The sequence below is a fragment of the Rhyacophila brunnea genome, unplaced genomic scaffold, assembly GCF_057557595.1.
Source record: "Rhyacophila brunnea isolate RB1 unplaced genomic scaffold, BYU_Rbru_1.0 scaffold_12, whole genome shotgun sequence".
NCBI classification, from domain to species: Eukaryota; Metazoa; Arthropoda; class Insecta; order Trichoptera; family Rhyacophilidae; genus Rhyacophila; species Rhyacophila brunnea.
Genome location: NW_028232774.1, coordinates 21,367,990 through 21,394,076, shown reverse-complemented (window position 1 = coordinate 21,394,076; position 26,087 = coordinate 21,367,990). Strand labels below are relative to the sequence as shown.

At 34.7% G+C, this 26,087-nt stretch overlaps 1 protein-coding gene across 2 annotated transcripts; it reads right to left on the bottom strand.

Annotated features, from left to right (window-relative positions):
- Positions 1-3,374: 3,374 nt before the first annotated feature.
- On the bottom strand, positions 3,375-25,913 carry LOC147077907 (ubiquitin carboxyl-terminal hydrolase 20-like). 2 transcript variants are annotated; one of them, XM_085960937.1, is made up of 20 exons: positions 25,479-25,913; positions 23,715-23,834; positions 21,234-21,359; positions 20,266-20,452; positions 19,600-19,750; positions 18,960-19,047; positions 18,617-18,833; positions 17,783-17,897; positions 16,955-17,070; positions 13,221-13,407; positions 12,762-12,933; positions 10,973-11,143; positions 10,753-10,898; positions 8,977-9,155; positions 8,691-8,883; positions 7,731-7,841; positions 5,735-5,878; positions 5,496-5,622; positions 5,173-5,310; positions 3,375-4,936 (listed from the first exon to the last, which is right to left on the bottom strand). In XM_085960937.1, the coding sequence occupies exons 1-20, from the start codon at positions 25,554-25,556 to the stop codon at positions 3,536-3,538; spliced, it is 4,167 nt and encodes a 1,388-aa protein (XP_085817063.1). In that variant the 5' UTR covers positions 25,557-25,913; the 3' UTR covers positions 3,375-3,535. The 2 variants fall into 2 exon arrangements, with proteins under 2 accessions (XP_085817063.1, XP_085817064.1); XM_085960938.1 differs by having other exon boundaries at positions 10,753-10,868.
- Positions 25,914-26,087: the final 174 nt, after the last annotated feature.

Below are 26,087 nucleotides of genomic sequence, written 5' to 3'. Positions count from 1 at the left end.
TATATTTAAAGTTTTGAAATGAATACACGAACAAGTACAAGAAATTGTTTTTAATGTTACCAAATGATTTAAGTGGTGAAAAACGGTAGAATTTGGACCAAAATTTTGTAATAAACTGTTAGCAGCATGGGTGGGGCGGGGATAACACGGCTTTAGCCTGGGAGGCCGGGCTTTTGAAGGGCCCAGCGTGGCGGGTTGACCACATAAATGAGATAAACACACATCATAAATTAACTTTAATAGTAAAAAAAAGTTGCATACTTCATGACCATTAACATTTTAAATTATATGATTGTGCAATGTAATATTTGATTATTGTGTGTAAATACATCTCCATAATTAAAGTAGATGTATTGAAAATACAAAAAATCGCTAGTAATACACTGAATAGGTACCCTTAATTTGACCTAAAACACTATTTGAAAAACATTAGTGTAGTGTGTGCCTTTAACCTTAGCTTAGCGATAGGTAGAGGGCCAGCCAAAGATCCTAGCCTGAGGGCCCGCTTCAGGATGTGGGGCAATGGTCAACAGTATTCAAAAAATGATGCAGGAAGGTAATGAATCGATAGATTTGACAGGTCACATGTTATTTAGTTTAGTACTCACATGTAGGAAAGGCAACAAAATAATCTGTGATGACGATTTTTAGTCATAAAATTCATAAATTCTACACCATACTAAAAGTTATTCCTAGATTGAAGAAACTATAGGCAGCCTTAAAAAAATACTTCTCGCTGCACTACCTTTCTGATGGAAAAAGTGTCGGTCAAAACGAAAATTGTTAATTGAATGATCTATAATATGATCAGAGTCAAATGACAGAAATATCAAACAGTGAGTCAGATATGATATCAGAATAATGCGTGATTTATATTGTATTTTTTGTACAATTGAACAATTTGAAGTAATAAGGCTTGTCCCTCACTTAGCTGAAGAATCTACAGGGCACGTAGTGTTTCATTATAAGGCCAAATAATTGACTCAATATGAAACCAGATAAATTAATGAACAAAGCGTATAGTAATATATTTTTACTGTAATAGGAGAGAAAAGTCCACTATCCGAATGGTTATGGCTGAGTAGCATTGAACTAAATGTGGATATGGACTGACAAAAAGGTGAACTCTAACTCACTTATATGTGGTGTATTACACAAACAGACTTCAAATACGTGCTTGAATATTTTTCTATCTAGAATTATTATACGAATTACAAATATGTACTTAATGACAGCTTTCCCTTATATCCGACTGTCATTACCTGAAATTAGGTATACCAGTAATAACAATGTCCCAAAAAGAATACAATGACGTTAAAGTTTGAGAGAAGAGGGAAAATATGTATGTATTATTTACAAAGGAATTTTGGAGACATGGAAGGTGTGTGCCATGTGCTCCACTGAGTAAGAGTGAATATAGCAAAAGAAGAACTGTTAGACAATATACATGTATAATCTTGATATAGTAAACCCTCATTAATTCCAACACTGATAATTCCAACACTGATAATTCGAATTCAGCTGTGATTGTATTTTTTTCCAATTTCTCCTATGGTGTCATTAGATTTGTTAAATTTTGGCCATATGTGGACTCATCAGTTTTTGTTATTAGACGCCTCATATGCTTGGTTATTACATACTGGAATATTATATTAGAATACATTATTCAGTGTGTATTTATTTTCCGTTAACTGCAGTCGAAATAATTATATATGTATCAAATTGCTTAAGTTATATTGATATTTACAGGTTTTATTTGGTAACTAGGTTTTATAATAAATTATTCTAATAAAAGTTTGTAGAAAAACTTTAAGATTTAACTAATTTGATTATAATAATATAAATTCAGTTTTATAAGAATTGTAATAGTGGCAAAGACATTTATTTTGCGGCATCTTAAAAGGCCATTGGCATATCATTTTGACAATCATCAACATCACAAACTTAATCAATACATACATATTTAATTAACATTTTTTTTCAGATTTAACCAAGTCAATGTGTACTTATTTTAATAAATCTTTCTTAACATTTGAATATAGTTACACACTTTTAACTATTATTGACATAAAAAATGAATTACTTATTAAATTGGGCAAATTGGGAATATGTATATTAATTTCTTTCAAATAAAGGTAAATTCCTAAAATAACTGGCACAATAAATTTGACAGAATAGTGTTTATTAATACTGAATTATTCTTATTATTACATACAATATCAGAAGTATTTCTTATTATTGTGCATAAAATTGACAACGTTTTTACTAACATTTATGGTAATTAATATTTAAATCTAAGTGATTGAGAAGATCGCTTTTTAAAAGACACTTACATAATTATTTATGTGTATGTACAAATCACAACACAGTAAGACAAAAATATTACACAGGTAATGAAATATTTACATGTCCGTTAGTAAATTAATACATTTCTTTGATAAAATACAAATAATTAACAAGTAGAGTAAAGCGTAGACCAAACCAAAAACATCTGTAAGTGAAAAATGTTTTCCATCTGTGGCACACAAACACTATTGTTCAATTATCATAACATCATCAATACTGAACAGGAGGGACAAGAATATTGTGTATAACTAATATACAGTAAAACCCTGTCAATACAAACACAGATGAATGAATCATACGAGTCACCACTGATATTAATCTAAAAGAAATTGTATTGGAAACAAAACCAATGTTACAAAATTTCTTTTTTCAAAAGTTTTTGTAACATTGGCAAACGGCATTAGATTTTTTTAGATTTTCAGTCCTGACAATTTCGAATTAAAAAGGTTTTACTGTACTACATCTTAGAGGATGAAACTATTTTCTTAAAAGAATTTTTGATACATCTTGTATAGTTTTTCAAATGATACATAGCTGGTTTTGAAGGCGCAATGAAAATATCAGCACATAATATTTATTTTACACTCTCTTGCTTTACTGTCCCATTACTATTTTTTAAATTCAAGCAGTAATTCACAAATAACTATACACCAAGTAATACGTTAAATGAATTAATATATACCTATACAGTTTCAACAGAACAAAAAATGAATAGGTACGCACAAGTGGTACGTATTACCAATGTTATTATATAATTTGTATAATTAATTTACTACTTAAAGGCTACATAAACCATAAACACTATTTCTTATATTATTAAATAAATTAACTAGAGAAATACATAATTAATTTTGTAGGTAATATTAATATAAATAATTCTTTAGAATCCAGCCATTTTGTGTGATTATTAATTTTCATATTAACGGTGTCTATTCACAAAAGTATACGATACATAAAATCACACAACTTTGAACTAATAAAAGTGAAAAAAAACAATTGTTTTTAAATTAATTTCTTTATATGTATATTTATATCCTAATCACAGTTAATTTTTCCATAAAATTTGTTATGTACATAATTTATGGTCCTTAAGAGGTTGCGGCTACTGCGTACCTTGTCTATGGTTAATAATAACATTGCTACCACCACCTTTAGTGAGCCGATGCAGAAACCTCACGGCGATAAGAAATCATTTGGCAAATTTTTCACCCCCGTTGGAGACGGAAGTATTACCGTTCTCTTGCTGCGAAGAAATTTTACCGCTCACCGCACTGCTGATAATTTTTTTTGTACTATTGCTACTGGCGCATTGCTGCCGTTTTAACTTCCTGCCGGCACTCTTCTTATGTTTATTATTACTGTTAACTTTATTACTACTGACATTATTACTCTGAAGATTGCTGTAAGAATTCGAAACGTTGTTGAAGTTGTCATTTTTTGACAGGTCAGATTTCGACTTAAGAGAAATATTTTCTAAATTCGGCAAGTCGACAAGAGACGACGACACGTTACGCGTGCTCGAATATGAAATATTTGCATCATTAACCGCATTGTAGCTGCCTTTATGTGCTCTATTTCGAGGCGTTAACAATGCATTATCACCGCCACTTTGCATAAGTCTGGCATTAAACTCGGCTCTGTCGTCAAAATGAGTGTTGTTATTATCAGTATAACACGAATTATCGGTATCCATTTGCTCATCTTTATCCGATTCCTGGCGGCACACTTCGCAATTATTACTTCCGGACGCGTAACTATTGCTATCTTCGCAACTGGAACTATTTCTTGCGCTATCGACCAGCCTGGCATGACTCTTTCTCATCGCCCTACTCGGCTTGTGCTTGCCTTTATTACTACTGCTGACATCCGTTGCGGAGCTATTAAACTTTGAATTATTCATCACCGGTGTCGTACTACGATTAACGGTTACATCGCTGCTGTTATACCCTTTATTTGTAGAATATTTAATCGATCCGCTGCCGGTTTCAACGAGGGTGGCTTGTTTATCAGAATCCGCACTAGCGTTTCTTTCGCGCATTTTAACAATATTTTTATAATGATTTTGTAAAGACACATCTTGTAATGACTGCGCACTTTTAAAACCAGTATTAAGATCGCGATTCCTTCGTTCCGAATCATATAAATCAATATGGGATAGAGATCTTGTATTTCCTTCATCGGTATCGTCAATAGAATCGTCACCATAACCACTGGACTGCTTATAAGTACGTCTTTCAATACATCTCTTAGCGTCATCAAAATTACTGTCCGAGTTCCTCAACTGCCGATGCTGTCCTACACTGCTGGACACTCCTTGAGAAGTTGTGTCATAATTGTCACGGTAACTGTGCTCAGGCAGCTGGGAGTATGATGTTGACGTCGAGTTACTTCCGTAGCCTTGGCTGGATGATTGGACGGAGTTAGGATAGTGGGAGTAGTTGGGTGCGGATTTTAGTTTGACTTCCGGGCCTCCACCATATATTCCGTGGAAGAATCTCCAAAGTTCTTCGTTGAATTGGGCGAGGTCCGCGCTAGGTCGTATGGAAGGCTGGGATGAGGTTGTCGACGCTTTGCCGGATGCGTTGGCGTCCTGTTCATAAGAACAAAAAAAAAATTAATAACAACCCTCGAAATATTTGCAACATAGACAGACATAGACATTTGCAGCAATACGATGTCTTGGAAGTGTACAAATGACAAACAAATGAAGTGTTTGAACATGTCATTAAGTCTCAACGGATGTCATCAGACCAAGAAGATCATTAGGCCAGAAACAGATTGTTTATCATTTATAACTCAAGTAAATTGACAGGTGAAAAATACAACCTGAGGTGGTGTCTTGAGAATGATGTCAGAATTGTCAATAGGTGGAGGAGGTTGTTGAGTTTTATTGTGCGCAAATGCCTGCCAACATCGGAACCAGTTCATACTGATCGCATAGATAGGGGATACAGATTCCTGTACCTGAAATTAATAAACCGACATTATTAGTTTTCACTCAATTCAATATGTCAACAGAACATAATATCTATGACACCATGTTTACACACAAGTGATTGCATTTATCATATTTAGAATCTAATAGATGTCTCAAAAAATTACATAACAGCTGATGTTTCACATGAAAACAGAATAAATTTATATCTAACCCCAAAGTGATGATGTTGAATAGTGAAGTTCTGGAGCTCTGTTCTTTGTCTTTTCCTGAGTTGTTCGGCAGCCGCGCGACAAAGGGAACAGGCATGAAGATGGTTGCAAGCTGGACCGCCACCAAAACTATCAAACATAACATGTATATTTACAAGATGCGGGATTCAACTTCACAACCCACCGCTTTGACTTTCTTTGACAAGAATTGTGACCACCAATAATAGACAAAAAAACTTACTTATCATAAAAGAACTCCCAGAGAGGTTGCGACACGACAGTCGTGAGTTTTTCAACAATAGACAATCTTTCTGGTGACACCCCTCCATGAGGGCAGACAAAATCACAGTTATCTATGGGTCCTGGCTCTGCGTATGTGTTGAATCTATTGACATATAAATATACATAATACTATTATACTTGTACAAAACATTATTTATATTGTAAGTGATAGATATATACATTCTCGTAATTAATGATTTTTAAATTATTTTTATATTAAAATAATCTACTGTGTTTCTATGAAAAAAGTACTGCATAACAAGACATGTTGTTTTTTACGGTAATTTGAAAACAATCAGTAATCAATTTTAAATTGACAACAATTGATGAAGATACGAGGGTGGGTCAATAATTCCTTAGAAAAAAGCATTAAAACAGTTTTTATTTTTGTATTTTTTTTTTATTTCTCAACATAATCTCCTTGGAGCTCAATACACTTGGTTAGACGTTTCTCAATTTTTTTTAAACCGTCAGAAAAATAAGTTTTCGGAAGGTCCTCAAAATAAGCATTTGTCCGATCGATGACTTCTTCATTTGAAAAAAAACGTTGTCCACTTAGCCATTTTTTTAAGTTTGGGAAAAGGAAAAATAAATCTGGCGAATACGGTGGGTGGTCGACCAATTCGAACTTCAATTCTTCAATTTTAGCCATTGATCGTAAACATGTGTGAACACGGGCATTGTCCTGATGAAAGAGGATTTTTTTCCTGTTTAAATGAGGCCGTTTTTCTTCAATTTTGTTTTTTAGCTGGTCCAATAAAGATGCATAATAATCCCCTGTTATTGTTTTTCCTTTTTCCAAATAGTCAACGAAAATAATTCCACGTGCATCCCAAAATACAGTAGCCATAACCTTACCAGCTGATTTTACGGTTTTCGCCTTCTTTGGACATGGTTCGCCTTTCGCAATCCACTGCTTTGACTGTTCTTTCGTCTCGGGAGTATAGTGGTGTATCCATGTTTCATCTACAGTTACAAAGCGACGAAAAAATTCATCCGGATTGCGTTGCATGAGCGACAACAGGGCTTTAGAGGCCACCACCCTATTGCGTTTATTGTCGACTGTGAGCAAACGCGGCACCCATCTTGCAGAAATTTTTTTCATGCCCAATTTGTCATGTAAAATAGAAATGACGCTACCTTTTGAGATCCCTGTAACCTCGATTATCTCACTCAACTTTAATCTTCGGTCACTTAACACCATATCGTGGATTTTATTGATCATTTCTGGTGTAGTCACCTCTACAGGACGTCCTGAGCGTGGTTCATCCTTTGTTGATGTACGACCACGTTTAAATTCATTTAACCAGTTATAAATAGTTGCAAGTGAAGGAGCAGATATGCCGTGAACTAAATCCAACTCATTTTTTATTTCCTTTGCTGTTAACCCTTTTATATTAAAATGTTTAATAACAGCTCTAAACTCAATTTTCTCCATTTTCCATTTTTCCATTTTCCACAAACAAATTTTTTTTTTTTAAATGTACGAGAAACACACAACAACCCGACCAATCTGATTGAAACTTCGCAGCATACTGAATCGGTAGTGCCGCTGCATGAAAACAAAACGCTTACAGTACTAGTCGCGCCACCTGTCGGCTTTTCTAAGGACTTATTGACCCACCCTCGTAGGTTCGAGTGATTACGAGGAATAGTAATTTTTCAATACAGTCGTTCTACGTTCATAAATGCGATAGTTGCAGGAAAAATCTCAATTAATGTGATGTGTGCACTGAGTATGTATATTTTTTACAAAGAATAACACCAACTCGACATAATGTCGTATTCAGTGTCGCATAGAAAAATAATCTGACACCAACTAGAGATGCGTTTGTATTCCATGCTATTTATCGTATTACAATAGAATGTAATATAATCATAACTCTACTTATAAGTACGTACTAATTAAAAGTATATTTTGAGTATTTTTAGAAAAAAAAAATTGATAACCGTACCTGTTAATCCATTGTTTTGAAATGTAGAATTTGATGTCATTGAGCTCGTTGAAGGTTTCTAATAATTCTAATGCTTTTTGTCTCAGAGCTGTCATTCGATGATTGGTTTTTCTGCAAAAATTAAAATAAACAACATAATGTAAAATATTAACATATTTCTAGTCTTGAATCGTGCCACTAAGTCAAATATGTTTAGACACAATATATAAACACGCTTAGTTCAATCTTTAGGATGTTAAAAAACAAACACAACTGGCAAGAAGTACTGAAACTTGTCAATTTTCACTAGATAATGACACAAACATGTTCACAGCAAACAAAAACAGAACCACTGGCAGGTGAATATCCTCACTACCTCGCCAGTGACTGCAACAGGTCACCGCTCACAGCTGTTGCCTACGTGTGAATATTTTAGGCAACATATGTATGTCTATGGGGGGAAATTGGAGGTTGATCGCACCGAAAAGCCGTGGATTCAATGATTTCCACAGAGAGTTACACGTGTTTGATGTAGTGAACACAGCATGTGTAAAAGTCTCATTACAAACAGTATATGAAATGCAGTTAATGGCGTTTGATAGCAACAAATGGTTATACCTGTTACAGTAAAACCCCGTTAATTCAAAATCGACAGGACAGAAAATTGAAAAAAATTTTAATTACGAAAAACGGTAAAATGTTGAAGTATTTCTTTGTTAAAATTTTGTAAAATTTTTTATTGCAGTGTAGTTGAAAATTGCTATAAATATGTAGATTTTATCACTTCGTGAAAATTTTGATTTACGGCGAATTTAGAATCAAACATGTTTTACTGTAATTGTTTTATTATTTATCTTCTATTTTTTGCCGGTGTCACAATATTGTGACATCACACTGCGCGTCTCTACAAGTCCTGAATTTTGACTGAACAAAGAAAGCATTGTTATATGGTAAAAATATTATAGATAAGAATGTACATACTTATAAAACAGCACATATGCCTCGCAAGCAGCTACTTGTTCAGGAGTAACTCCGGTGACGTACTGATCATCAAATTCAAACCACTGCGCCGCATGTCTGTTCCGCGCTACACAGGTATAATGGCCACCGCCCGCTGAGCCCGCATGGCAAATTACGGCTACTAAATCGTACGTTGACACAGTGGACGTGCAATCTGAAAGTAATTAAGATAAAATAAGTAACCATAGATACTTGAAAGTATCATCAAATCATTTAAAACTAATAAAGTATTTTAAACTATTTATACCTTTATGCAGGTAAGGCCTCATGTCTAACCCGGAGAGAGGAAAGGAAACTTTGACACCGATTTTGGAGCTGGACATCAGCTCATGTCTGAATCTCTTTAAATGAACGCAGAGGACTTCCGGAAGGCCTAATACCTTTGAGAACTTCACTCCGTTGCGAAGTTTGTTGCATTTTTCGCAGCTGAAATAAATAAAAAAAAATATACAGCAAAGTATTCTGATGCCTTATATTAAATATAGATTTATGTATTTATTATGTAGTCATAGATTTAAAAAGATGTAAATATGTATTAGTCACATCATTCCTAGAAAAATATTTTCCTTCTGTAATAATTAGAAAATTAGCGATGGAGTACATGATATTGTGTATGTCGCTCTCTACACAATGGTGACATTGGCTTGGCCCGATGTGAAAAATGAGCGTAATGTGAATTATTTGATACATTTATATGGTACAGTTAAACGTTAATTTTATGTTTTTGAAGAGACTAATACAAAAAAAACATAAATAAAATCATAATATCGTCACTGTAGGATTGGTTTGTCGAATAGACCAAATGTCAAATGTTCAGGAGACGAAAAACAAATTTCATTATCCTATATTTAAATGCATGGAGGTATTGAAATTGTTGTTTTTACAGCATGTGAATGCTGTATTCATTACAAAACGATTTAAAGAAAATGATGGTTCTGGTCCATTTAGATACAAAAAATCATTCAGCATTAAAAGGTTGATTTCCACAAAAACGGGTATTCGACATACCAACCATATAGCGACGATATGTCAACATGTTCTTTTATCTTTTCGAGAATGTTTTATAATGGGCAGTAAAAAAAACAATACAAAATGACGAAAAAAATATGTATACAATCACGCTGTGGAACCTTCATCTTGGGCACTACAGACATGTATATAAATAGTAGCGCACACATGTTCGCGATCATTACACGTGTTTAAATAAAATCGACTTTATTAAGAGGAACTTCTCTTTCTTCCTTCCCTCTTATTAATATTTATAAGTCGTGGGTTGATTGAAGTGTATATGGTATATTTTATCTTTTAACTCTTTACAGTAGAATAATTGATACAACGTGGGTATAATAAGTTTCGGGGTTATTTAGAATGCTAGAACTATGGCGTAGTCAGACCATGTACCTAGTTCAATCGAATAGCTCACTTGACTCTGATAGGGCTTACGGCTAACCGCATTTATCCGTTTTAAGAATGCAAGCAAGGCTGCTGTAGTGAACAAAGTGAATTAGATCTCTTGACGAAGTCAAGCTCAACTCAATTCTAATTGATAACCGAAGGTCAAACATCGCCTTTTATAGCTAAACAGGTGACCCCTTCTCTGCCGTCTGTGTGATAATGTTTGCTGCCCGCTGTGATGGGGGTGCCTGGACGGTGCTGTATGCAATGCCCGACTGAGTGAAAGAGAAGGCATTCGATGGCCCCAGCGCGGCGCTATAACTTTAATTTAAATACGTAATTTAAATTTAATTTTGAATATCTCAGACGTAAATTGCGGGAAATAAAAATGTAAAACCAGGAATTAAATGTAAGTACGTGTAACTTAGTAATTATGTAAATTAAGTGTTAAGAGGACTGCAAAAATTACACGCAAATAGTGGGAAAACGTAAATTACAGGCATGTAAAATCGGGTTTCCTTTCTACTTAATTTCTAGGCACACAATAAACCTGTTTTGATGGAATATCATAGATAAGTAAACACCACGTAGATTGAAATTAATGTTTATTATTGAACACATAGCATACCTGTACATGTTATCTCCCTTCAATTCATCAGCACTGAAAAACGCCGCCAAGCAGTTGTGTAATGTGACCGCGGGACCATAGAGCCATGACCGTAGCCACCCTAGCAACCACCAAACCTGCAACACAACAATAATAACAACTCCCATCTTAACAAAAAAAATAGTTTCAAAAGAATGTGTTTAAAAAAAAAATATTTAGTAATAATTTTTTCTTCTCTTACCCATCCCTCTTGGGCAATAGCTGCTGAATAGACAGCTGACCTTCCATTGTTGCCATTGCTTTGCGATTGCTGTGAACTGTTGCCGGTGGCGCCTCCATGCAATACCGCCATGTGATCCCGTGATGGAATCGGTAATGATAAGTCCTGGAATGTTTCTACACGAGTGGAAATCTGAAATCAGTATCAAACATTTTCTTTATCATTAATAAATGATTACTTTTCATCATTTTTTCTACTTCTTTTTGCAATTATTATCAGCTTGCTCTCCAAGAGATGCAAGGATAAACTCGACACTCATTAAAGAGGTGTGGTAAACTTCAAAACATTATATTTTTTATTAATTCAACATTAATAATATTATAATAGTGTTAAATGAGAACATAGAAGAATTTTCATCCATGAACAAATCGAGGAACTTCATTAGAAGAGCCTGTACGATCAGTCATAGCATCTGAGGGATTTTAGTAACAGAGGAGCCGTCAATTTTATTAGAACTGTCGGGACATCGCAGCGATCGATCATCATCATCATAATTTATTTAAGTACTCGCATTAGAACTTAAGTCAACCATAATTACAATGTAAAGCTATTTGATTCAAGTACCCATGTTACATTATAAGAAATCTTGTTTTAATAGAATTTATAAACCTATTGTTGTCTGCACACAGGAAAGGGTCAGTAAACCATGGTCAAATAGACGTCGCGACGACAATTGCATAATTGTAATATAATATTTCTTGATAACCTAGCTATTTCTGTTAATACGAAATAAGCACAGCACGAGCATCGTTTCGTGAGGCATGTACTTGCCAGGCAACATACAATACGAGTCATGCTTACTTCGTAGTTTAAATTTATTATTAAAAATATTCAACTCAATTGTTTTGTAAAGCAGACTTATGCAAGGGCTGAAAAGTGTCGATTTTCAGAACTTACTGGTACGGTGTGAACCCTAGTGGGGTTCATGTGCTAAAACAATGACGCAACGCCTTTAGGTCATTCGCACCGAACGAGTACCTACTTTCAGCAATTTTCTTTTGTTCTCAAACAGTATAAATATAAATTAGCTATCCAAGTCCACTCGAAAACACACGTAGTAAAATCATTCACACTGTAACATCTCTGATCCATCGAGTTTTGTAATTTCTTATATCGCATCATCATAATCTTAAATGTTAATCGTAACTTAACTTATCAATCACTACTGTAAACTTGTCTGTAATAATTGTATCATTTATTGTTGGGGATAAATATATTGGGTATTTACTTTTATCACGCATCAACCTTCTTATCATTGGAGTCAATCAACCTACCTACCCTTCCATCATCCCTCACGATAGAATCATTACAGTGCGGGTTAGGTGAGAAAAGTTGATTTGAATATTTTTTACGGCCCGCTCAACCACCAAAGCCACAGATTACTGAACACTGACTATTGCTGAAAATGTCAGACGACATGACTTAACTCATTCAGTGCGAACCAGTTAATTTACCATATTTATATAACATGCTAATTGTATCTAATGGCCATCAAATGTCAACACGGCAGCCGTGTCATCAGCACTGTATGAGTTAATGTAGCTACTCTACCTGTAACATTGTATTCCGACTAAGCACATTCTATTCCCATAATTTTATAAGTTGGGATGTGAGGGCTTTTTGGAAACCATAGTGAGTTTCATCTGTAATTTAGAGGGTGGAAATTTATAGAACCCAATACTAGGCCGTGTAAAGACAATGTTACGCTGTTCATTAGTGTCGGATAAAAGTTACTTATCATGAAACTTACCCGATCACACGTCAAGCATTGCACAGAAGAAAGCAATCTTCCATCAAAGATATCCGAGATGACACTCCTGTAAGTTGGCGGAGCCGGCGGACTTCTGTCTGCTCCTCTACCGTTGGTGTCTCTCTCAACCAAATTACTATCCACTCGCCTCTCTGTACAATCTGAATCGTTCCTGGAAGACACAGAAAATATTTCAATACATAAGTATGCTGAAGAACGATAATACTTTGTAATGTGATAAATTTAAATTATTTGGTTTGTCAATATATTAATGACAGTGACTGTACAGTGTACGTCAGTAAGCAAATTCTGACACTGGGAAAAGTGTATTTTTGGCTAATGTCCATGTGACCTAGTAATTATGAATAAAGAAGAAGAATATGATAGGTCTGTGGCTGTGATGAAGACATTACAAGACAGTTTTGAACAAAATGAATCAATTCATAAGAATGATCTTACTTTCTTTTGAACCCTTTAGTTGGCGGTGATTCTTCTCCGCTGAGAGACGAGGAGTCACTGACTCCCGAGTCACAGGTCTCATAAGCATCATCCTCATCATCATCATCGTCGTCTTCCACGTTGGTTCGGTCGCTTCGGAAATCGTTAGAATTAGTTTTATTGCTATTGCTACCGGGGTATTCTCCAACTAGAAATAAACAATAGAGTACGGTAGTATCAGAATAATGGTGATTTAAATTATTGATTGTGCAAATGAATCTTGTAATGTATCTGCCAAGAAATAAGTCCAGCTAAGTTCTGAAATCTCACTCTCAGGTCACATAAATAAGACAGTGTCAGTGGCGCACCCAGGATTTAATATTGGGGGGGGCCCAAGGAGGAGATTGTAAATTAGTCCCATAGGCTCATTTTCTTCTTCACAGCCTAATTTCTCGTTATCTATTGCACTCGGTGTACCTACACCATGGTCCCCACATCCTGAAACGGGCCCTCAGGCTAGGATATTTGGCGGGCCCCCTACCTACCGCTAAGATTAAAGGCAGTATGAAACACTACATTAACATTTTTCAAATTGTGTTTTAGTTCAAATTAAGGGTACTTATACAGTGAATTATTGGCGATTTTCAATACATCCACTTTAATAATGGAGCTGTCGAGTATCGACACATAATAATCAAAAATATATTAAACAATTATATAAGTAATTGAAAATGTTCATGGCCATGAAGTACAATAGCGCCGCAGGCGACTTTTTTTACTATTAAAGCTAATTTATGATGTGTGTTTATCTCACTTATCTCGTCAACCCGACATGCCGGGCCCCCAGGTTAGAGCCCTGTCAGCCCTCCCCAGCCATGACCTACACCACTCCGGAATTCGGGTGGACACCAAGAATTTTTTGATAGTTCCTTTAGGGATTGGGTTTCTAAAAAAACCTGACATTAGTGTTTCGAAATTTTTGTGTTTGAAATTAAAATCTAAGAAATTGTTCTAAAAAGGGTGCTGGAGAATTACAAATCATTTTTTTGCCAGTGTTTTTATTTGTCTAAGCCCAAAGGTTTATTGGCTTTCAATTTTAATGGTTAAAATCATTCTGATAATTTTCATGTTTGGGGGGTGTCAGGGCCCCTTGCTCTCCCCCCCTCCCTGGGTGCGCCACTGTAACCACCTCACTTCAGTGTGAAAAAGCAAACATTCGTACTTAGCTTCCATAGAAATGCAAAGTTTTTTTTTAAAATGCCTATTTTTAAAGGTCTGGATTTGATGAAATTTACCATATTGGTCTAGTACAGGTTTTAGCACTGCGGTAATGTTTTCGAAACTATAGATTCCCTGTGTAAATAAAACAGAGCGTAGATATAATGTTAGGGTTTCTTGTCTTTGCGAGGGTAACAAATCCTTTAAATGAGCCTAACATTGACGGAGCACCATCCATACAAATTCCTCCATGATATTTTAGATTGTTCTAAATATGAAGAAATATAATCAAAAACATCTTGTCATGTTGTACGCTCAGTGAGCAGCATAAATATTGATCCACTATTTTGTTTTCATTTATGAAACGAAAACCTGTGAGGCCAACGGTAGACGCGTGCGATCGATTCGGCAACATCGAAACCACATTAGATCTTTCATCAGCTTTCATAATTTCACGAAGGACTTTTTCGGTTTTCGTTATTTCGCGGATTTTTCTGCTTTTATCATCATTTTCGCGGTGCACTTGCAACAAGCCAGCGGTGCACCGGTTAACAACCACTGGTCTAGAGCCACAATATTTATGCTGAATTCCACCGATAAAAATGTTTTTTTTTTAAATTTACACCACCACCGACAGTGGTGGGCATGGCCCCCACATTATGAATGTTTTGCGGGCCTCCTTACCTATCACCAGGGTTAAGAGAAATGTGATGTTCTACAGTAGTGGTCCCAAATGGTATTCCGTGGATTTATCTATATTGTTAAATAATTCCCTTGAATTCTTGATTTGTCGGACCTCATATCATATTATCGATCGTTATCATACTATGAACCATTGGTCGCGACCCCCTCTTGTGGTAGCCAAGTAGCATTCGACCCTTCGATATTGGATAAATAACCAATTTTATTTTTCTAGAAACACTGAAAATAATTGTAATATAAAATGATACACGTGAATTATTATCATGTAGTTACGTATATCATATTTTCATCATACTTCATATTTTTTATGTTAATTTTGATGAAGTAGTATAGCGCCACATGCGATTTTTTTTTATAATATAACAAATTTTTGGTGTGTGTTTATCTCACAATTAGACGAGCCGCCACGCCGGGCCCTCTTAAGCCCGGGCCCCCAGGCTGTAGCCCTGTCAGCCCATGGTGGTGAAAATGGAAAAAAAGTATTATTGCATTTAACTTATAGGTACACAAACCTACCCAACAGAACACAGCCTAATTTCTCGTTTATCGGACTTTTGTCTATTGCACTCGGTGTACACCACTCAGGAATTCGGGTGGACACCGAGAATTTTTTGACATTTCCATTAGAGATTGAGTTTCTAAAAAAACCCGACATTAGTGTTTCAAAATTTTTGTGTTAGAAATTAAAATCTAAGAAATTGTTCTAAAAAGGGTGCTGGAGAATTACAAATCATTTTTTGCCAGTGTTTTTATTTGTCTAAGCCCAAAGGTTTATTGGCTTTCAATTTTAATGGTTAAAATCATTCTGATAATTTTCATGTTTGGGGGGTGTCAGGGCCCCTTGCTCTCCCCCCTCCCTGGGTGCGCCACTGTAACCACCTCACTTCAGTGTGAAAAAGCATTTTTCTAGAGGGTGCTGGAGTATTTCAAATCATTTTTTGCCGTGTTTTTATTTGTCTAATCTATTGGCTTTTAATTTCAATGTTTTTGGGGGGGGCCAAGGCCCCTTGGCCCCCCCCTGGGTGCGCCACTGGACAGTGTAATGCCTAAATTACACAACCAGGCTTGATGAAATGTCAGTCTGATGCTTGAAGTGTTGACAGAATAAAAAAGCTTCAGTTCTACCCCAACCGGTGTTGCTAACCATACTATAAATATAATATGTATGTAGTATTAATTTTGTATGTAGATAATACAAATAAGTGCACATATTTTTTTTTTGGGAAAGTAAACAATTATTGGATGTGAACAGGAAATATTTAGACCTTGTACAAAATCAGAAGTCATGAACACCTGCATTTGAAACGTGACAAAAATTACTCGACGACCGACAGTTAACCTCAAAGAATTTGTCAAAAGCGCTTTCTTATTTTAAGCAAGGAATGAACTTCCTACTTCTAATCGATCCCAATGAAGAATGCATTTATTTTTGTGTAAGGAAATGTGATTTTTAAATGAAATTTCAACTATTTAAAACTATGAGATTTTCAATTTTTTTCTCTAAAATTGGAACCGATACTATGGGAATTGTAGGGATTTTCATGGAAAGAAATGATTCGTTTATCTCGGCTGTAAAGCGAGACATTAGTCAACTATTTTAAAATCAAACAATGTTATGTATGTAGTAATAATTTTAATTTAGTTTAAAAATAAACAGGATCGGTTTCGTCTGCTTCAAAGGGACATTTTTAGTCGAAGCGGACGAAGCCGGTTCTGTTTATTATTAAACAAAGTGGAATTAGTACTACATATTGTGTTTTATTTTAATTATTACAAAGAATTTTTACCAAAAATTGACAGTTAACACCATAACTGGTATTGGTCAACTGTAATACCTTTGTCAAGTTCTTGAGAGAGTGGTGTATAACCTCTTGTATCACAAAAGCTGGCAGAACGCCTGCCACCATCAAAGCCACTCACGTTTCCACTGATTTCTGAAGCCGAGTGCATCCTACAATAAAAATTATTAAACAAGTCCTTATATTCCTTTCAAAGTTTACTACTAATAAAGACAGCATTATATAGCGCCTGTACACATGCATGGATTTACTTGCGGCAATAGTATATATCTTAAATTATCGCGATAATAATTACTCTTTACGTGAAAAAGTGCTGACCGTTTCACCAATCTCATTCTTCAAGAGTAAGCGAGATGCGATATTGTCAGTCCTATTTGACAGGTTGTGAAAATCGTTTAACCGCAAAGTGAGTCAGCATGATGCAGTTGGTTTTTTTACCGGCAGGTTCACCTCAATCGTTCTACTGCGCAAGCACAGATATTGAACAAACCAACTGTCGCGTGAAAATTCAGAAGCTTCCGAACTTTTTTGATTCATGCATGCAATCTTCCAACTTGCATGATAATACATGTTTATTGTACGACAACATCTTCTTGGCTACGCTTCTAGGCGCTGCTGTCTACTAAATGGGAGGAGCTTCTTAGTTTATAAAGGAATTCCGGGTAAAAATAGGCGGAGCATGTTAGTTCACAGTTTTAACACGTAGCCAAAAAGATGTTGTCATACAATACACATGCATTTTCTTGTTATGGCCGCAATAATAGCTACTGTCAGCAGTAAATCCATGCAGAGACCAGATAAGCGTAAATTAAAATCACGCAAAGTATTAAAACATTTGATTATATTAACAATCAAAGTACATACCTGAAATATCCTTTGTTGGTTGCTGATGGAATATTATCAGAAGATCTTGCGGGTGATCTTTGTGATCGATACAATCGCCTGCTACTATTTTCACAGCTGTCTGTTGATCGGCCATCTTAAACAAATACAAAACATAATATATTATATTATTACACGAAGAAAATAATATAATTTTAGCCGACGTTGCTCGGCAATAAAAATGTCACTTAAGTTTTTGCATTGCAAGATGTTGAGCCGACATTTGAAATGCATCTTGAAAGTCATGTTTAGCTCAGAAACCTTGACATGACTTAATAGAGAGAATACTAGAAACCTTACAGCGGGAAGTGCTCAGTGGTATGTTCGGATCCATTAATGAGTCAGTTCGGGTGGAGAAGGAGGTACAATGACGAATGGCATGAATTATAAAAAGACCCGCAAAACCATCAAGATGAGACGCCTCAAACAAACAGGCCATGTATATAGGTCATACGAGTACGTACAAGTCATACACGGCAAAACCACTGACATTTCAGAAGCCAGTTGGCAGAAGTATTGACCGACCATATATAAGATTGATGGGTAATGTTGAGCGCAACCTCAGAATATTGAGAGGAGTCCATATCTGAATAAAAATCGCCAAGGACAGGTATTTTTGGATGCGGATTCTGAGGGTGGGCAAAACCCACAAAAGGTGCCAGGAAAAGAAATAAAGATATGATTTTAGTATCAATAAATCTCCAATTATTGTGTTCCATATAATATTACATATAGATTTCATACAGGTAATTATTATTCCTCAATAATTACGATATATAATTAAAAAGTCTCTTTCAGAAACCAAATTTCACTTACTCTTTTGTTGGGAGGTTCCATTCATAGGTGTGCAATGTGACGTGTTCTGATTGGATGCCTCTTGGTGTCTGCTGGTATACCCTTGGTCCGATTGGACACTCGACGTCTGCCTGTCTTCTCTGATTGGCTCTTTCAGTTCCTCATGAAGCTGATCCATGAAGCATCGCAAGAACTCTTGAGTGTCGTGCTGCTGGTAACCTCTGAACATCGGATTTACCTAACATCAAAAAACAAAAATATAAAAAAGTGGCGTGGGTTCACTTCTCCTGAAGGCTTAATATTAATAACTTCCAATTAAATTAAGTGTTTTATTACATTGTAATATAATAAAAGAGTAGCTTACATTTCTAATTCCATAGAGTATGCCATTGGGTACTACGTAACCCCTCGTCCTCTTATTCCAAATTTCTTTCACTAATTTTTGGTACGGTCTGAAAGAAGAATAAAAATTAATATGGATGTAAAAATGTACTTTAAAATGAATAATCTTTTGCCTAATAATATTGTAATGATTTTAATAACCAAAGTATATTTGCTGGAATTAAATGGATGTGGGTTCGAGTCCCGCCCAGTACTAATATTTTTTCTGGTAGAGTATGTTTCTGAAATCTTCCGAATCTCGTCTGTATAATAAATCAATGTTTGATTTGCAGTGACACAGATTTAAATAAGATAATTCAGAGATAACGGAAACGTAGCATCTGACAATATAGCAGAAAAGGACTTTCAACTACTTGTTGACCATTATTTGTTTTACCCACTGTGTCCGTGCCCTATATTTTAAAATCTTCCGCAAATTGTAAGACACTATTTTAACGATAAATATTTTCCAATCCTCTCTCTGGATCTAATACATGTTGAAAAATAACCATAATGATATTCCGGAATTCGAATCCAGAAACAAAGTTTTAGGGAAAGCCACTCTGGAACAAATTGGGATCCTAATATGTATGAACTTGTAAAAAGGAAATTGATTAGCTAACCTGCTGAGTCCTGGTTTTTTGGTTTCTGTGAGGAATTGCACAGACGCTGCACAATCCATGAAGTACTGTGTCAACGGCGGGGTGTTGCTGAGAGCCTGAATAGCCGAATTCATGTAGCAAGTGTTGCCAATGTTTTGGAGTCCAACAAGACCTGAAGAAAGATTGGTATTAGTTGATGACAACTCACACTAAGCATTCATTGCTCGCTGATCGATACAAGCGATTATGTGATACAATTATTTTTTGCATTCTCTTCTTTTTAGTTTGGTTTGAATTTTTATAATTTGGAAAGACTTGTTACTATTATAAATAAAATAATTCTCTTCAAAAAAATCCTATAAAACATTAAATAAAAGAACTTTGATAGTCCATACCTGTCATACTATTTCTTTTATTCAACGAATAATTCACAAGATTTAAGAATGTACAATTCTAATTATTGAACATACATAATTTTGAAAACACTCGTGAGAAAATAATATAGCCAATAGAAAAAATCTTTTTCAAAAAAATAACCCTGCTGGGTGTGTCTTACTTTTTTCGAAAAAGATTTTTTCTGTTGGCTATAATTTCTCAAACACAAAATTATGTATGTTCTATAATACAAAGCCTGTTCATTAAATATGTGCTGGAGAAAAAGCAATGGATGTTAAAGGGTTTACAAACCTCTAGGTTTCCCATCAAACGTCCCTTCGAGCCCATCGTCATCGGTGTGGCAGCTGGAGTCTTGAGAGTCTCCCAATTGTGATGCGTTCATACGGTTTCCTCTGTCGACGCTCAAAGAGGTGTGGGATTGCCTTCTGTCACCCGAGCATTTTGAATTTGAGCTTATCGATGATGACATCGTGTTGGTCTATAAGAAATATAGATATTGAATAAAATTATAATACACAATCATAAGATAGTAGCTAATAAGGACTGCTAGCCATTTTATCAATTACTATGTAGTTGCACGTCTATTAAATTACTGCAAAATTCGTATATGATATAGTGGTATAACGGTATTGAATACGAAGGAGATAGAAACAATTACAGCAAACCTGCAGGTACGATTCCCAACCTTTATTGTTTAGCCGAAGCCTTGAGAACTTTTGAAAAATCTCAGGGAATCTCTACTGACTGACACATGCTAAGGTTCAGTAATTAAAACTACAAAATATATGCGCATATATATATAAGCAAAATGTCGGCCTTAAGAAGGCTCAAAGTTGTATGTACCCAATACTATTTTTAATCTCAAATTTTATGTTAATTCATTATCTACTAATTTATATTATTTCTGCATGGCTATTTTAAACAGATCCATGCAAAGAAAGCCGATCAGCTGACACCTGATTGGCTGCATGCTGCTTAATACCGATAGGCCAACCAATGAACGGGCACTGATTGTTTTACGAAATGTAAAAAATGATGTATACATTAAACCTATATGAAATTAGCTAAAAGCCTATCCTAATTAATAAATAAAGGTCTTTGAATGGGTAGTCAAAAATAATGAAATGATACATCTGAAAAAAAATATTATAAAAAGTATTTTTATTCTTCTCATTTCGGATACACTGTTTGGGAATGTTTGGCAAGCTTTTGTGAATTCTCACGGAAAAGTCCATGTAGTGATATTGTGGATGATTTACCTGTATGCAGTTTGAGTTATCGCACGGCAAACTGTAAAGTGGCGGGAGAAACACCTCACGTTTGCATTCATAGCACCACAGACGTTCTGTTACCAGGTTCATTCGTACGCAGTGAAAAGGGTTGTTCTAGAAACAATACACCAAATCGAATTAATGAGATTGAAAACACTATTTCATAGGCATAAGACTTCTCCATTTTGACGTTTATTATTTTATTAAGAAGTGGTCTATTTAACAATTATTATTGTATCGTCATAAGGCGTGCTTCTACTGTCAAAATATTGGTGGAGGAGTCAGTCGCCTCAAGATACTCCATTATGGAATAATTGAGCGTAGTAATATGCAAAGCAGCCAGTCCACACAAACCTCAAACAGAGATGGAAGCACTTTTATGTGTGAAGTGTGTTTCTTTAAATCCACAAAAACTGTGTATACTGTTTATACTTTTTGAATTATAGATATTATATATATATATTTGATTTTGTATAACTTTAAAAAGATAAAAGCATAAAATCTATGAAATTATGGTGTTTTAGCAGTCCAGGCTGTTTTGTGCAAAACCGTTTTTTTAGAATGTTCATTCTGGAATGCAGCTAACTCTTATTTTTGTAAGAAAAATCTTTATTTTTCCAACTATTTTCTTTAAAAAAACTTTCTAAGTCACTCAATTATTATGGGAATTTCAAAGTTCTGAAAATAATTCAAAAAAAATAATATTTAGCTGCCTGGGACTAATTATTACATGAAAAATCTATATATTTAGGTATATATAATAAAATGAAAAACATATTATACTTAATATAATTGAGAAAATAATGTTTTTTAATTGAATGTAGAAAAACACACCTTAAACAGTCAGGATTTTAATAACTAGCTACATAATATTATCATGGGGTTTCTTTACGCAGATCGAAGTTGGCATTTGACATTTTTGTATGACAGCAGCTTGGTTGCTTTATGCAGATCGAAAAAGTCATATTCTGCAATTTGTAAAATCTTTAAAACGCATTTATATGAGATTTTTTATGACAGCAGCTTGGCTGATTTGTGCAGAATGTAAAACAAACGTGCGAGATTATGGAAATCACAATAACTATTTTTTTTCAAAATTGTGGCCTGGCTGCTTTGTGTATAACTACGCTCAGTTATAAATAGGAAATATCGATAAACCATTCAATTTTGGTATTAATTACATTCAAAGTTAAACGGTGAAATAAGAAAAAAATTAAATAAAAAAATCTAAAAAAACACCCAAACATGATCGATGATCGGTTTTTATAAGATGAGAAGACAAAAACAAGGCTAAACTTAAGTCTAATAATATTTCTTGTTATTTTTCATCAAAATAAACATTTTTATAATTACACAACTTTTATTTTTCTTCATAATACTATCACAAGTTAACTCTTTCAGTGCTCAAAACACGCCTGGCGTGTGGCCATTCGATACATATTCTTTCACTGCTTTTAAGAAAGTCAATAGTGAAAGAAAAATAGGTAAAATAACTCCTTTGTCTGAAAAGTTTTCTGACCACTGCCTTAGATAGAGCAAATGGACATCATGTGGCACCTCCAAGAATCTCAATAATCATCTTGTGACTACCCAGGTCACACTAGCATTACGGGATGACTTATACACCCTGTAGGTAGATGATAAGACACTGGAATCCATTTGGCTTAAACAAAATGGAGGACAGACTGATACAATATTAAGGCATCCGTGGCCGAGCCAGGTCCAACATCGAATCTTCACCTTAGTTGTGATGAGAGGCAACAGATTAAATATGTAGCTGACAGATAATGCAACACAAAGTTTTTTACAACCAACGAATTTTGTCTCAATGTACACTTTCAATCGACAGCTGTTTCTGGCAAAGTATACACCACATAAATAGTTCGATGATGGCCACATAGTCCATAGATAACTGTCAAGAATAATAATACAGAACTGTATAATTGAAAATAAATTGCTTCTCTCTACTATGATCTATGAGTCTTATGCATGGAATGTCACGAATCGCTAAAAACTATTCGCCGAGTATCGGCTGCTTCACACATAGTGAAGAAAATGTAAACAAACATAACATTGCACACTAGAATCTGTGTGTGAGACTAGTGATGTATGCACCCATCATGTCATTTTTTACCAGAAATTAAATGAAAAGTTTCGAATTTCATTTACCTGTTTACAACAAAAAAAAATATTTTAATGGATCTAAGTTTTATACTAGGTATTCATTTGGGTCAAAACTTAAATCCATTAGAATTTAAATTCAAATTCCATCAAGTAAAGCCAGCGCTCCATTGGCGAGCCAAAAGTACGAGGACAATAAATCGTCCGATTTGTCTATGCTCTGCTGATAGGCATGATATTTTAATGTTATTTTGATTTAACATAACTTAACATTCTATGCTTCTCGGATTTGCTATATTCCTAAGATTCGTTTATCAAGATTTATTATAACGATTCTAAATAAAATACCTTGTAATGGATGGCGCTGTGATCATTTCTGTTTTCTGAGCAGCCAATGTGGAGGCAATTCTCTTCGAGGCAGATCCACAAGTTTAAGCCCTCACGGCCACAATCCACACATGAGACAGGCTGCAAACAAAAACGTACCGGTCACCAACTGTGGTTAAATGTGACGTAGCAATGATCTCCAAATTATTATTAATCGGTTGTCTCTTTTCGTATAAAATTAATTTTTCACTATTACATAATATTATTATTTGACAAACACACAGTATAGTCATCAATCTAAGACAGGGGTCAGCAAAAAGTTGATCATGATCTACAGGTCAATCGCAAACATCTGTTTGAAATGTGTACATCAATATCGCCATCTGGATCACTCCACTGCCGGATGAAAGCCTCTCCAAGCTATTCAACTGTTCTTGGTCATGTGTTCTGCATTTCTACATACTCAACTATTTCATGAATTCAGTGGCTTTTAGGTTTACTTTTTGGACACCTACCCTTTTGGTACCACTGGAAGACCAGATTTGTCCATTGATTGTCTCTTCTTCAAGTTGAAGTCCTACCCATTTTCATATAAGGTTTTCAGCAATCATAGGAATATATTTAAAAAAAAAAAAAGACAAAAGCAACTTTTGGTATTAAATGTAATATGTAGGCAATGATGTAATTATTATCAAATGTACAATGAAATGATGCAAGGATCTCTCCTCTGTCCTCAGCCATGATCACTTGTGGGTCACTAGGTACAGTAACATGGTTATAGTCATTGTATACACAGTGATATATATATATATATCTATAAGATCTATATATCTATATCATAAGCATGGAAAGGTGCATGTTGAGCATAACACAAAAAGATCACAAAAAAACCAATGGATAAGGAGGCTCGGCGAGTGGACAATCGCTGGATAAATGCGGTCATACAGTGTTACCTAAGGGGCACTAAACAACCACAAGAACACCCTAAAACTTGCTGGACTAATAAACTCATAAAGTTCAGCGTTCATGTATGTGGCAGTTAAGAACTAGGGACTGAGAAGAGTGGAAGGATCATGGGGAGGCCTTCATTCAGCAGTGAATAAACCGCGGCTGATGATTGATTATTTTCATTTGCAAATCTTAATGTATAAGAGGAAATCTTTCTTTTAAATAAGTCTAGAAAAGGGAAAGTACAATAGATTAAAAAATGACCAGTAGACAATGTTTACATAGGTAACCAAGGTTCCTACAAAATTCACTAAGAATTATATTTCTTTTTATTTACCCCAATGTTTACTGTTTTACATACAATGCATTTTTATATTCAGAAAAAACTAGGTTCAACATTTAAATCTCTTTTTCGTAAAGTAACTAATACGACTTTAAAGTTTGCTAACCCCTGATTCTAGGATACCCGGTACCTATCTTAAACTATATTTGCATCCTTGTGATTGCTTATCATATGTAAACTTATTTACTGTACTTAGTAATAATTACTTACCTATGTAGAAACATCTTTGTATTGAAAACCATTGATAGACTATATATTTATCAAATAATAATATACGTTTATATAATGGAGACAGTTCTTGATTTACATACTGTACAAAGTAGCCACACAGTTGATTGGGAACAATTAAGATGATTTTGTGCCTGTGTTCTTAAGTTAAGAGGTAATTTGATTGACATTCAGGGTCAATCTTGCATAAAGGAACCTGTAATATAAGCTGAAACGATAACATACTAGGTATACTTATTTTAATTCGTTGGGTTTTTCATACTCACATCTTGGCCTTGCCAAAGATCCTTTACAGAGACATCCAAGAGCCTGTCAAGGTGCTCGCAGTTCGTAGAATTTGCCATTTTTTGTGAAAAATTATAATTAGTATACTATTTGTATTGAGTGTGCATATAAATCTTTACACCTGACACTGAATCAGCAAAAAATAAATCATCGATAATTTGAAGGATAATATTCCATTTCGATTTCGAAATGTTCCTTTGAATGTGAAATAAATTTCTGATAACAGTGACGCAGTTGTATTTCAGAGCCTCATTAGCCGATATGAAAAATGAATAGGCGAAATTATTGCATTTTAAATTATTCAAAAATATGTGTAATCTCGTTAGACTTCAAAGTGACGGATAAAATTTGTCCGACAAAACGTCGCGACCGACGAAATAAATAAATTTGTTTTGTTTCGTGACAGCGACAGTGTTGCTGTTGACATAACGATTTACAAAACAAATAATAACAGTTACATAATATAATTTTAGTAAAACTACTATCAATAATAATTATTACAACTTACATAAAAATAAAGTTTATTTTTGAACTGATTATAAATTATTTAATGTTATTAATGACGTTGTCTATACATTATTGTGTGCCAT

What these genes read in the sequence shown, in the direction of transcription:
- LOC147077907 (XM_085960937.1), bottom strand. Translation starts at nt 25,556, where the DNA reads ATGGCAAATTCTACGAACTGCGAGCACCTTGACAGGCTCTTGGATGTC. An exon ending in TGGGAGTTCTTTTATGATAA is followed by an intron (nt 5,623 to 5,734) that starts GTAAGTTTTTTT and finishes TATGTTTGATAG; the next exon opens with TTTTGGTGGCGGTCCAGCTT. An exon ending in TTCAACATCATCACTTTGGG is followed by an intron (nt 5,311 to 5,495) that starts GTTAGATATAAA and finishes TATTAATTTCAG; the next exon opens with GTACAGGAATCTGTATCCCC.